The sequence below is a fragment of the Mycteria americana genome, chromosome 5 (assembly GCF_035582795.1).
Source record: "Mycteria americana isolate JAX WOST 10 ecotype Jacksonville Zoo and Gardens chromosome 5, USCA_MyAme_1.0, whole genome shotgun sequence".
NCBI classification, from domain to species: domain Eukaryota; kingdom Metazoa; phylum Chordata; class Aves; order Ciconiiformes; family Ciconiidae; genus Mycteria; species Mycteria americana.
Window position 1 is genome coordinate 40462741 of NC_134369.1, and position 14760 is coordinate 40477500.

At 36.3% G+C, this 14760-nt stretch overlaps 1 protein-coding gene across 3 annotated transcripts in view; it reads left to right on the forward strand.

The window, feature by feature from the left end:
* Positions 1–14760, forward strand: part of DPH6 (diphthamine biosynthesis 6) — a 218904-nt gene that overhangs the window by 90015 nt on the left and 114129 nt on the right. For all 3 annotated transcript variants that reach the window (XM_075503048.1, XM_075503049.1, XM_075503050.1), the window contains 3 exons: positions 1176–1307; positions 5170–5299; positions 8753–8927. In XM_075503048.1, coding sequence (XP_075359163.1) covers positions 1176–1307; positions 5170–5299; positions 8753–8927 — 437 coding nt within the window. The remainder of the gene's footprint in view (positions 1–1175; positions 1308–5169; positions 5300–8752; positions 8928–14760) is intronic.

Below are 14760 nucleotides of genomic sequence, written 5' to 3' on the forward strand. Positions count from 1 at the left end.
AATGTTCATGACCTTATAATAACCAGTCTGAAAAAAAAGAGATCCTATGACAATGTGGTCTTCTGATAGGAACCAATAGATCTGTAGTAATGAAGCATTTCAAGTTATTTTACAGAAGGAGCATAACCCATTTTTTTCTTTCTTTCTTTCAGAAAACGCACATTAATATGTTCTGTTTGCCTGAACGAAATTACTATAATATAAGCATTCATTTGAGTGGAGGGACTGAATTTTTTTTGAAAAGTCTAACCACACCTGTACCCATACACTACTATTTTTAAATTGAAGATAGGAAGCCAAACTCTAAAATGAAGTACAAAACACAGCTGTTCAACTTGCTTACATAGTGTATGAGTCTGTCCCCACCCAAGCAACCTCAGGGTGACATGCATGATCAAGTTTAGCAGCCTAGCAAGTTACTCTCTTTTAGGTGAGCTGTAGTAACTAATCATATGCCTGATATTAGCACTGCCTCAAACATCAGGTGATTAATGCAAGATAAACCTGAGTTCATAGATTGGTACCTCACTGAAGTACCACAGCATCACTGTTAACCTACACCCAAGGATTAGTAAACTTTTCCTGAAAACTAAGTTTCATAGCATAACAGTGTTTGATATTGAATGGTGTTTAGGCTCTTGAATATGGATAAGTGCCTGGTGGGATGTTAAAAAATGTCTAAACACATTATGCATTTGCTAAGATGATCAGAACCAGGTTAAACACCTAACTTCCATTAAAATTTGGCATATAAGTTTGAAAATCTGTTCCTGTGTCACTTAGAAACTTTTGAAAATTTTAGCTTTTCAGTGTCAAGTCTTGTGCCAAGTCTGTATCAAAACAGGTAGAGAAATTGTAAAAGGTCAACGAAAATGGAAAGGAGGAGAGGAAGTACTGAAATTCTCATCTAAATACTACTTGCAGGCATACTTTCTGAAGGCAGTGTTGGAGAAGGATTTGTCAAGTAGCATTTGCAAGCTTTGTTACCAGCACATGTACTTTTAAGTTTTTGTTTTATATCTGTTTGTCTGTAAATATTTTTTGAAGATGTTTTTACAGTTTGTGATCTTTTTTTTTAATGTAGAAGTTCTTACTTAAACAATTCAAAATATATTCTGGGTTAATCTGAAATCTTTCATTATTATAATCATAGTGCTGTTCTTCATTTCCCATAGCTAAGACGTTTGGAAGTTCAGGAAAATCCCTGAGTGGTTACCAGTGGTTTTCAGGTGTCACTGCCCACTTCCTTCCATCAAAAGGCAAAAATGCTCAAGAGGCAGCAAGGGAAGCATTTTCTGCTCTCCGAGGTGCTTTATTCAGTTAATGCATTATCTGCTGTTAACGATACTGTTTTTAACATGGTATTAAGAAAGAATCTGTATTGTCATATGGTTTTATAACTTTAAATGTTGTGGTTGTCAGTTTGCCATCTCATTTTGCATTTGATTGGAATCATTGATATCAAGACTGCCAGCTTTAATATTAAACACATCATAATTTGACTGGCTTTTGAAGACCCTAGAAAGCCAGAGTAGTGTTCATATCACTGTAACAACACTATTTCCACAGTACTTACTCACTTTATAACTTGCTTTATAGCTTTCTTGCAATATATACTATGTGTATGAGTGTGCATGTGTGCTATGGATGCTGTCTACTTGCTAAAGCACTTTTGTAGCTACCATAATTTTAAATTAAGTTTTCTAGAAAGCTGTTGCATATTTTGGCATCCAGGATTAGGTCAGTAGCAGTAAATCTCATTTATATTCTTAATGTAAAGGAGAAATTGCTATCCTGGGAATCATGAAATCCAGGTTCCTTACTATCCCCCTCTTACAAGATACTGACATAGAAAATAAAATGTTCATGTTTTTCTTTTTGGTTTTGTTTTGGGTTTTTTTTTTCCATTCTAAATTTTAAGTAAAGCATGCTTATACAGGCTTCTTTCCATTCATAAAAGAATTTCTAGTATCTAAATGGGTAGGCTCATATTCTTGTTCATGAATTTGCGTGAGGTATTGTCCTATAAAATCTTATTTTTTGCATGTGCAGCTGAGTATTCATGATTGAATATAGGATGATAAAGAAACCCTAGAATTTTTTTCAGAAGCAAAGAAGTTGGACTTTGTAGAAGGTCATTAAGCTACTTTTTGATTGCTTGGAAATCAGCAAGGTGGATGTGATCAAACTTATTAGTAAAAGACAATAGTATTTAGTGTAAATCTTCTGGGCATAATCTGTAAATTTAAGCAAAAGGGTTGTGTAATGTTTTATTTTGTTCTTATTATATTTGAATGGAAATCTGCCAGTACAAACATTATATATTTTTGCCTTAACATCTGTCAAAAAAGATTGTGTCTCTGACTAGTACAGTAGCCTATTGCTTTCAGCAAATTACTTGCATTAGCTGTATTATAGTAAAAAAAAAAATTGTAATTTTCTGATCCCTGGTAGAAAATGTCAGTTCTCACATTTTCTTTTGTTTTTCTCTTTTTGGAAGTGGGTGTGGAAGACTGAATGAATTATGGTTCTGTCATGGCAAAAGAAACAATTTGTTTCTGAGATCTTAACTGATCTGCAAATACGCACAAGGCTTTTTCTGAACTCATACTTACGGTCTATACAGCAGTTCAGTCTTCAGTGCTGTGAGAATGGAATAAGCACACTCCTTTTAACCTCTTTGCTGGGTTAACTGATTTAATCACCTCTAAAGAGGATAAGTGCTGCCAGAAGGATTCAGAAATGGAAATTTATTACTAGACTAGACATTATGAAACATGGTTGTTCTGTAAAGTGGATAGAATTCTCCCATGAAGCCAAGAACGGGAGGGAATGCAGTACATTACTGTTTACATTTATTTTCTTAAACTCTTTTGTTAAACTTTTCTTTAGATATGATTGGAAGATTACAAAGATTGCAGTGCTTTCTATATAAAGCACCTCTGGTGCAGCTGTACCATGGCAAAGCTCCATAGGCTTGAAGGGAACTATGTAGATTTTTATTACAAGAAAATTTACTCTAAAATGCTACTTCCTGTAGACAGTTTGGATACTGTCTTTTGTGGCTCTCAGCCTAAGGATCCTGGATAACCCATTTAAAAAGATTAAGCAGCACTTCGGCCAATGTTATCTTTTGAGTCAGTTCTTTATAGGCAGTTCTGCCTAAGTAAGGATGAGTCTCACTGGATCATATTTTATAAATTATTAGGAACAGTGAATGGATTGAAATTCAACAGAAAGGCTGTATGGTTTCCTTGTACATCCTGGAGATGTGCTGTGTAAGAGTCCTCTCCTTGGGAAACAGAACTTGTTGTCAAGAACCCAAGTGGTGGGTTGGTAACTGGTTCATCATTTATGCCTTTCTACTAGATAGAGTGCTTTGGGAGGTCAGTTTTATTCTGCTAACAAGCTAGAGAGAAATTATTTTGCATCATTCCTCTAATTCATGCAGGGGAAAAGGGGATTGTACTTTTAATTACTTTAAGAAGATTTTTTTAAATAAAGCTAGAAATTATGAATTTATCCAAATCTCTTTGCCTTCAACTTGCTCTAATACTGTTATGTGTCCACAAATTAGAGTTAGTTTGTTAGCTTATGCATTTTAAATTTTGGCCTGGGTGGCAAGGGGGGTGTCGATTTGTTGGGGTTTTTTTTTCGCCTCCGGTATTCCATATAGTGCTGCAGAACTTTTAACTGCAGGCCAAAACTCTTTCTTCTTGACTAAAATGCCGGCTGGAAATTTGAAAAATGTCCTTGTTTCCTTCTTGACTGATGACATAGCATTGACCTCGTGATTGCTATCAGGCAGCATTCAAATACAATTATATTTCTGGACAGAATTACTATTGTGGGCTAATTTCTCAGCTGATATTTCTGGAGATGTATCTTGAGTTCTTAGGAGTTCTATGTCAGTTGCTATATAATCTCTTATATCACTTAGCATACACTTCATTTTCTGTCAGTGAGAATTCCCCTCTTCAGATGGCCAACACTAATGGCAGTATGACTAAGTAAAGCTGAGACATTTAGAGCAAAATTCAGTATTGGTGTGGCCAAACTAACCTTTATGGAAGTGTGCCAACTCCTGAACTGTCTTTAAAAGCACAGGAAAGTTTTACACAAAAGGTATTTGTTTTGCACTAAGGCAACAGCCAACAGAGATTGTCTTTATACTCTTGTACTTCTCCACTGGAAAACAAATATATAGGTATATACAGGTAGACACTGTAACATTAAAGGATGAGATCCCCAAAGTTACACTGAGAAGAACTTTACGTAGCTCATTTAAGTTAGGTCACATGGGACTGTTATTATATATGTTCTATATTCAGAGAAGATTCTGTCTTCATTTAGTTTCTATTGCTCATGAGTTACAAAAGGTCCACACTGCAGAGCTGATTCACATATCTTGTTATGGTATTGACTATGAAAGAGTAATACATTCTCCTTAAGTGCTGTGACTGGAACTTTCTATGCATACACATTCAGATGATCTTGACTTCCCAGTATCTTTTCTTTAACTGTCTGCTTGAACTTTCCTTTGCTCTCATCTTTCCTTCATTTCTCCTGTGGCCACTTCTGTTTCCTGTTGTCTGTCTTGCTATTTATAACTCTTTGTTTATGTGGAGATTATTATTGCAGTGAGGATTTTTAAAAACAGCTTAGACAAGCATCCCTCTGGAATAGCATATAAATATTTGATCTTTTCTTTGAAGAGGGTGATGCACTAAAGGACCTCTTATGTCCCTTCCAGTTCTCTACTTTTGTGATTCAAAGTCCTTTATAGATTACTAGCTGTCATAGACTGAAAATAAAAAAATACGAGATAATAAAACTTATGAATACAAGGAATTTGGCCTGTAACATATCTACATGCATTAATGCATGATATGTTTTCTTGGGGCAAGAATTCACCACTGCTCGGGGTGGATAAAATTTATTTGATTCTGTTTCTGTATATTTGAAAAACTAACATGAGAGAGAATTTCATGAAAAAAATAGGTATTATGTGGGGAAAGGTTGTATGTTGCAAAGCCTTCAGTCATGTTTAGACAACTGTTAGGTTATTACCAGTTGGTTTTGCTGAACAAAACCAGGATGCCTATGCTGTCTTTCTATACACATTTAAAATATTCTGTCTTTAACAGCTATATTATTTTTATCCTGCAGCTAATATGACTTCAGAGGGATTGAAACTGAAGGATATTATTTTGGTTCATCTGTATATGAAGAGCATGAAAGACTTCAATGTTATAAATTCTGTTTATGTGACAGAATTTGATTTGTGTCCACCAGCAAGGTAGGATTTAGACTACTGATATAGTATATTTATGATACACTGTAATATACTAAATTATTGTTACCATATTTATGAAGCTTTTGTCCAAATGTTTGTGCCTCGCAGACTTAGAAGCAGGCTTTTGCTGCCTTTTGGAGTAATCACATCAGGGCTGCTCAACTCAAAAACACTAGGGTTGGAAATTCTTGCCTTAATATATACCATAAGGTTTATAAATGCCCCCCCTGTATGGACTTACAGAAGAATACATTTTTTGCAAGTCTCGGTTCTTCCCTGTGCCTTGATTGAACTGACAACTCTTTTGTAGTGGTGGGATTTGTTTGCCTCCCTTGACTTGCTGGCAACGCCGCTCTGAACATTAGCCCTCTGCCACAAGGGCACATTGCTGGCTCATGTTCAACTTGGTGTCCACCAGGAACCTCCAGGTCCTTCTCTGCAAAGCTGCTTTTGAGCCAGTTGGCCCCCAGAATATACTGGACCATGGGTTTGTTCCTCCCCAGGTGCAGGACTTTCAACTTCTCCTTGTTGAACTTCATGAAGTTCCTGTGTGCTTGTTTCTCCAGGCTGTCGAGATCCATCTGGATGGCAACACAAACCTCTGGTGTATCAGCCATTCCTCCCAGTTTTGTATCATCTGCCAACTTGCCAAGGGTACGCTCTGCCCCATCATCCAGATTATTAATGAAGATGTTGAACAGGACTGGACCCAGTATAGATTCCTGGGGTACACCGTTAGTTACTGGCCACCTGCGAGACTTTGTGCCACTAATCTACACCCTCTGGGCCTGGCCATTCAGCCAGTTTTCAATCCACCTCGCTATCTACTCATCCAGCCCATACATCAACAGCTTCTCTATGAGGGTGTTATGGGAGACAGTGTCAAAAGCCTTACTGAAGCCTTACTATCAATGATTATTAAGTCTTCCTAAAAGTGATGAGGTTTAGAACCTTCTAGGTCCTTGTGACAAACCTTATTCACCTTGTTCTGTTCATTTTGTTAAGTACAAAAGCAAAATTGTTAGCGGAGGAGGTGCCTGAGATGCACATCATGAGATACTGGGAGTTATTTCAAGACAGTACCAATATATACTTACTCTGTTCTTTTCTTCCCCTGCTTATATGCGCTTGGCTGTGGTTGAAGATGAGTACTGGGCTAGATGGATCTTTGGCTTGATCCAATGTGGTTGTTCTTAATGTGTTGTGCTTCCGTCAGATAATGATTGTTAGTGGGTAGCTTAGCTGCATTTATGTATTCAGTAAGAATGCAAGTATGAAAAGAAATTATTTCAGACTTCTGAATACACTGATGCTAACGCTTTCATTCATAGATCCCCAAATCATGGCTTTTTAATATCAGTTGTACAGAATCTTGAACGTTGCATCCAAGTCCACCTCTGACATAATGAAACAGCTTGATGGTCTAGGTATGCAGTATGTGATTCCTGTGTAATTTGGGTGTGTTGGGTTTTTTTTCCATTGGAAATTGGGTAACACCTAGCCCGTGAAATTTTTGTTCTGTTTTTTTAAAAGTTGTGTGTTAAAACTACTTTTCAATTTGTAAATTCTTTATCGCCTTTGTCAAAAGGGCTTATTTCTTATTACAGTAATTCATGTTCTTAAGCATCTGAGTAATATGCTCAGTATGCAGAACTGCTATAACTTGAAAAATTCAACTTGGATCGTAGGTTAATAGAGATTGGAAGGGACCTCTGGAGGTCGTCTAGTCCAATCCCCTGCTCAAAGCGGGGTCAGCTGTGAGGTCAGACCTCATGTCTTGTTCATATTTTTGAAACCAACTGTTTAGCAATTTTCTAATGTAAAATAGTGTATTTTATATTCTTATTACAGAATATGAAGTATAGTATAAGCATGTGAATTTTAAGTGTAGTATGACAAATAGTTAAAAGACATTGTTAAGATAATGTATATCATCATAGAGTCACATTCTCCTACACTGTCTGGGTGTCAGAAGAGGCTAAAAGAGAGCAGGAAGAGGCTGATTGTAGGCTGGGATTACTAAATCACAGAGGGACGGAGTGTTGGTTGTGTGTGCCCTCAGAGGAGGGATCTAGTCCCAGCTGTAAACTACACAAAATGAGTCTCCACTCCTATGTATCTTAAGTTCTCTTTATGACACTTAACTTCTCCCGATTCAGCTTCCTTCATTTCTCAAGCTGCTGCATATTTTAAGCCTCCACATTTGCATAGCCAGCCACATAGTCTTCCATCACTAAAATAACAGGTAGAAAGATTAGGAAGTTGCAGGAAAATAGCATTTTATGATTATTTTTATGGAACAAACAGATTTATGTTGCATTTTTGTCCAGAAGAAAAATTATACAGCAGTTTTGCATGGCTGCATCATTGCATTATGCACAGAGACCTGGTTGTGGGAGTTCTCACAAGCAATATGCTGGAAGCACTGACTCAAGAGTGTGGATCTGCACTAAATTTGCAAAATTGTCTTGAAAATTTACCAGCCCAAGCAGAAAATCCATTCATTCATGCTTATGATGATGGTAATGAGGAAAAAATACTATATTTGCATGTGGGAGGAGGGGAGAAAAATAGTTTTCTTGGAAGAAATAAGCAAGATGAGAAGAATTTTGTAAGGTTATGTTATTTGATATGTAAAGAGAACAAGTAATTTTTTGTTGGATTCCTGCTGGGAGCTAAATGACTTTTTTATACATGGACTGCAAATATAATTATTTTTCAGGCTTTGAAATGTTGATTTCCCCCCACACACACCACACCCCCCCCCTGCTTTTTCACTGGCCGCACACAACAGACCGTCTGTCTGTTTGTCCATCCAGGCACTCAGTCTTCCTTGGAGCAAACAAAAGTGAACTTTTAAAATGAATGCTTAAGTAGGTTTTCAGTCCTGTCATAAGTTTGTGTCTGTCATGCAACTTGAAGTATAACAGAAAAATATGCTCAGTATTGCATGATAAAATGCGAAGGGTGTAAAGGAACAATGAGCTGCTGCTTTTTAGAAACCTGAACCTCTAGTCCAACCATTGGAAGGAGATTCAGTGAAAAATGCATGGAGGTAAGAATATGAGAGTGATACACTCAGTCTGAAGGCTGCTTAGCATAACTTATTTGGCATTTCCAGACTTGTGTGGTCAAGGGTTTTTTAATAGAAGAACTCATGTATTCTTAATAAAGTAATACACATCATAAAAATAACCAAATGGAAATAAGCCATTGGCTATGGTGCTAGTTTCTCCTTGGAATTTATCTTGCTGGAAGTCTGAAGTTGATCATTATTTGGAGAGGAGATAATAGTGTAAATGCTAGCAGGTTACTGAGATACCATAGCTTTTGTTTTATGTTCCTGACAAAATTTCATAACATGGTTTCCAAACAAAAAACCCATGGAAAATAAATGCTGAAAGTTTGTGCAAGCAAACTTTCTGTTTGAAAAAAATAATTGTCTTGTGTTTTCAGAGTATGTGTGGAAACCCTGTTACCTGACGGAGTACTGTTTTGCATTGACTGCCTTGCACATAAGTATGACATTGCAATGGATGATGTGTTACATGATGAAAAACTGGTCATGCATGTACAGAGCATTTCCCACTGGGCGCCTGCTAGCATAGGACCTTACAGTCAGTCCATCAAGGTAGGGAATCTTTGTTACTTCATGTGAACTATGTGTCAGTTTACTGAAATGAGTACAGTTATAAAGTCTCCTTCTCTCACATCTGAACGTGCAAAAGAAATGTGTAAAAAAAAAAAAAAATTGAAAATGAGCATTTTGAATTTATATTTTTAAAATTTATGGACAAAACAAAAACTTAACCTGCATCAGTCTTTCATTTTGTGATCATAAGATAGGTTAAATTATTCTTTGCAGAGAATCTCAAGAACAGCCTACTTTTGTTGTATATTATAATTAGACCAAATAATTGTGTTGCATATACACTTTTATAATCTGCCTAGAATACAAACACAATTTAGGAACATCCAAGGATATTTGAAATTTGTTTGTTTAAAGTGAGCAAGTTCAAACTTTTTTATAGGTAAGTCAATCCTAAAATGCTTATTTAATGAAATCCGTCTTGAGGCTCTTGGTTCTGCTTAACCATTTAAATGTACAGCAAGGTTGAAGAACTGTTCTTTTTTTCAAATTAATAACAAACTCAATAGAATATTACATACTATTTAAAAGTATGAAAAGGAGGCAGTAAAGTATCATGGAAAAGTGAACCAAAAATTTGAATAAAAAGCTTTATTCCTAATATGGTACCTCTTGCCAAGCTAGTACCATTCTGGCAATTGATGAAGTCTCACCTTTTCTGTTGCAAAAAATTTATATATCCCTTCCTTACCAACACTACTCTTGTGTAATACATTGTCCAGTCCAAATTATTGTGTTGTGCAGACTGATTTAAGCAAGATGTTATGGCATCTGTTTAAATTTCCTGAAATTTCTTTGAGTCTGCAAACCCACCTAGTATAATGGCCATGGAACTGTACTTTGTTTTGTCTTTGTACATTTTATGAAAAATTTCAGGAATAGTATTTTGCTTCAGAAGCTCATGTGGAATTTGTTTCATTTGCAGGAGGAAATGTTGGTAGATAACTACTGTATTAATCTTGTGATTATAGCAGGGTGGGTTTTTATAATCTGTGTATATCTGTTTTTCTTGAGAAAGCAGACAGTTGGTTTATTTAACTTTCTTCCATTCAGTCTTATGCCTTGACAGTCATAATTATATCGCGTCGTGCATAGTCCTGTAAAGATAAAATTTAATAAGCTTTGCACCTTTGTATTTGGAGAAACTTCTCTGATACCTCATTGCAACTAATCTGTATTACTATCCTGGAGCTGGCATAGACTAAATTCAGAAAAGGGTATGAACTGAAAATTGCTTTAGTAACCCGATGAACAGTCCCATGCTGCAAACGGACAATAAGAAGGCACTGCCAGTCTCTTGGATCTCCTGATGGTATGGGACAGTCAGCATAGCCAAGGAAAGGCTCATTTCTCTTTAAATATAGTGTAACCAGTAATGTTGGTCAGCAATTTAAACATTAAGGAAAACTTTCCACTGTTTTTTGTTTGTTGTTGGTTTGGTTTTGTTTTGTTTTTCCCAAGGGAACATTTTAGTCAAGCAACATTATTTTACCTTAAGGTGGAAAATAAGTATTTTTACTTTTAAAATCAAATGACCACAGGAGTAAAGAAGCAGTAATGAAAAGCTGTACCTCTGCTACAGGATTACTCACTTGTCATCCTTTATGTCTAAGTTCTGTCTCTAGTCCACAGACACCTGTATGGGGAATTGGTAATATACATACCAGCAATAGTTTTAATTTTCCTTTGCCAGATTTTGCCTTACTGCTACCACCAATATGTTTCATCTGAGTATCAATATTTAATGTTATCCTGGTTTTATCTTGCTACGAATATTTTACTTTTTGGTAACATATTTCTATTCTTCAGAGCTTGATCCAGTAAATGTCAAAAGAATATTCTTTTTTTTTATTTCAGTAAATGTGTTCTATATTTAAATAATTTTTTTCTTTCTAAAAGAATATATAAAAGGTACAACCTATAAAACCTTTTCATAAGAATACATCATAGAGGAATGCATAAGTGCATAAACAATGTATTTGCATTTGAAAAATTTATTAATGGAAGGTATGGATCTTGTATCTTCTTAAATGTGAATTTTCCAAAATTAAAATCGTCTTTAGGTGGGTTTTGAGAACTTCCTTAGACTATGTATGGACAGGTATTAAGCTCTTAAGCTCACCAGTGGAAGTAAAGCACTTCAGTATGTTTTAGGGATAGAATATATTTTCCAGAATAAATAAGGAAGGAGCAAAGCTGTTTTTTTAATCTTTATAGTCAACAAAAATTGTTTGAAATTATAATAATTTTATGATGATGAAATGTTGATCAGTTTTGTATGTTTGAGGAACAGAAGCTTAATGATCTTAAACCAGTAAGTGGTTATTACCCTTATGTTGTCTATCTGCAGCTTTTGTTTGTAATTTGCTTGACAACAACTGGTCAATTAAATTGTTGTCTTTTCAGTCCAGTATGAAGTTTTGTGGACACTGGGGAATCTTCATGTATTTTAGCACAGTGGTTTTGCTCAGTTCAGGATAGCCCAAGGACTGTAATATTCAGGGTATTGCAAGTTGGGATTGATGTGCGCTGGCATGTAAGAGCAGAGCTGGCAGCAGAAAGGTGTAGGTAGTTCATGCAAACTATGGAATTCACACTTCAGGCTCAACAAATCAGTCAGCAGAGCATCACTTTAATTCTGTAGGGACCTTGCAGGATCCTGCCAACAGTGCTATGAGGACAAAAAGTAAAAATTTTACATTTACTGTGAGAATGTCCTGAGCTCAGTCTAATAGACACCAAACAACAGTGGCAGGATGAAATTAGGATTTTCAAAGTATTTACAGCAAAATCAAACATTCTTCCTCTTTTGGGATTAACATTCTTTAAAAACAACTTCAGTGTTTCTACTTGTAAGAAGTAGACATAAACTGTTGTAAGATACAATATGACTGGCTTTCTTGTAATTAAGAAAAACCTGAAATCATTATTTTCTATATATCATATTTTTCTTGGTCCACCTGTTTTATTGGTACAGAAACCTCTGCCAATCTTAATGTCTATGTCAGCAACTGGAATGTAAGCTACATCAGTTATTGTAAAGGCTGTGCTGCTGATCTCAGTAATGTATAACAAGTGTTCTGATTATGTCCTTCTAATAGTAGTACCACAGACTAGCCTATTCAGTCTGGGAATATGTGATGATACACGGCTTGCCTTCCTCCAGACCTTTGTTCCACAGTGGGCACCAGCCCGATTTGTGCTGGTCATTGGCAGTAGCTTGGTATTTTTACTAAAGGTACTTCATGTTTTTATTTCTCACTGTTATCAGATTATTATTTTATTTTCATGTTTTAATTCTGTTTTACCAGTGGATGAGTGGATTTGTCAAGACTAAGCAGTAATTGGTAGCTTGTATAGAAACAGCTTGCTTACCATCTTCACAAAAGCTCACACCACAGTTGTACATCAGGGAGTTAAACGTGAAGATGCACTGCAAAGGAGTGATTGGGGTGAGAAATTTATACGGAGAGCTTATTCATGATTATTTATTTTGTGAGAACATTCTTTGAGCATTTATGAACTGTGAGCATAGTTCATTAGAAAAATAATTAAAAAAAAAAAAAAGCCCAGTGCAGCTGAAACACTAACCACAAATACTTATCTAAGAATGCATGGAAAGTTGACAGTGTTTGTACCAGATGTTCTTCTAGTTATTAACGTGATTTAAAAGTCTATTTGCACTTACAGTTTGTTTGCTTTGGCAAAGTTTCTTAATGTTTTTCTATCTGGAAATGAACAAATAAACTGCCATGGTAGAATTTATTGTGCGCTCATATTCTACAATAATTATTGATGGTGACATAATGTATTTTATACACATACTGACATATATGCATCTATGACTTGATTATGTCTGTTGAACCTTTTAGCTTTTCCTTGTGACCTCAGTTCTTTCCCTCTGACAGCTGCCAAATCCAGTTTCAGCCATCCTTCAGGCATCTTTTTCTCAGTTTTCTCCTCCGCACTGTCTGAATCCAGTAGCACAAACAAAAAACAAGAGTGTTCTTACTCTCTGATTCCAATGTCCAGATATCTATAACTTGATCAAAGTTGGGTTCTTTGATCTCACCTTACAATAAATAAATTATTTTTTCCTTTCATTTTTCTGATCATCAAGGCATGACAAATTAACAGGTAAGTACTGTGCGAACAATAGTGGGAACAAAGAGTCTTGCATCTGGTTTAAGGCAGTGATGTTTGCAGTGGTTCTAATGTTTCCTTGCTAAGACGACTTAGTTCCTTCTCTTGCAGTGAAACTGAAAATGGTCCAGTAGAGCTTAGTGCACAATTTGTAGCAGATGGCTTTAAAAGGAGAAGGTGGTGTTGGAAATAGCCTTGTCTGTTATGTACTCCAGGAAAGATTACCTGGCTACTTAAACTATCTGACTGGTTGCAGTTTTCCAAAAGCATGCTTAGCTGTTGTTAAACAAAATGCATATTTTAAGGAACCCATGCATTTAGGGATGCATGGATTATCCTTGTAGGAAGATCAGCTGAAGAAGGATGAAGATAGAAAGATGTCAGAAAATTCCTATTAGTGAATCAGGGATTGAAAAAAATCATGGTATGATTCTTAAAGATAGAGTTTAAAATACTGCTTTTCACATACCTATAGCTGATAAGTTGTTTGTTTGCTTCCTTGCCATGTTTTCCTTTTGTGATTCAACGACAGTATATTATACCATATATAGTAATATGGGGGTAGAATACCTGGAGCTTCCAGTAGGTGGAAAAAAAAAGTGGTAGTCAACAGTGTTCCTCTGGGATTGATGCTTGGGATGATACTGTTAACGTCTTAATCAACAACTTGGACAATGGGATTGAATACGTGCCTAGTAGGATTGCGGGTGACAGTAATTTGGATAGTGGTTGATGCATTGGAGGGCAGGGCTGCCATTCAGAGATACCTAGACAAGCATCTGATAACAGGAGCCTCCTGAAATTGAACGGAAGTGAAGGAAAAGTCCTGCAGCGAGGGTGGAATAGTCCCATGCAGCAGTCTAGGATGGGCACTGACTGTCTAGGCAGTAGATCTGCAAAGAAGTAACTAGAGGTCCTGATTGTCAGCAATCTAAATATAAATTGGAAGTTCACCATTGTAGCAATGAAGGCTGCCTAAATACAAGGCTGCATTACCAAGTTGTAGCCATCAGGTGTTCAAAACCTGACTGCACAAGGCCCTCAGCAAACTGGTCTGTTAGCCCTGCTTTAAGCATAAGGTTGAATTAGGTCACTCTAGAAGTCCTTTCCAACCTAAATTTTTGTCAGATTCTATGATTAATATTAAAATTACAGATTTACTGACAGAATAACAGAAAGGAAACAATACAATTATAGAAGAAAAGAAGTCCTTGCTATAAAACTTTCTCTTCAGGAGATCATTAATGGTGCTGTATGGAAGAGCACTTAGAACACTGTAATTTTAGTAGATGAAAGAAAGCAAGTTGTACTCCAGTGGTACTGGCATGCCTGTTCCTATGTAAGTAACCTTGTCACCAATATAAAAGTTATTGTTGTTGCTTCCCTAGGCCTTGCCAGAAAAAAATACTTATAACATTAGGGCAACCTGGAGACTGTTCTAAATTGTATGGAGACTGTAAGTATGCAAGTCAGGAAACAATGGGACAAAACTGAACTCTGCATCTTTGCTGTTCATTTCTGTTAAGTGTCATATGTTTCTTAGCTGAGGATTAACCAGCCTGACTGTGAAACATTGTATTTAATTAGTACCATTGGCCAAAATGTGGATCAAAGCTGTCTGCACCACTAAGGGATGTGGCATACAGTCACATCCAGTATCACAAAGTCCACC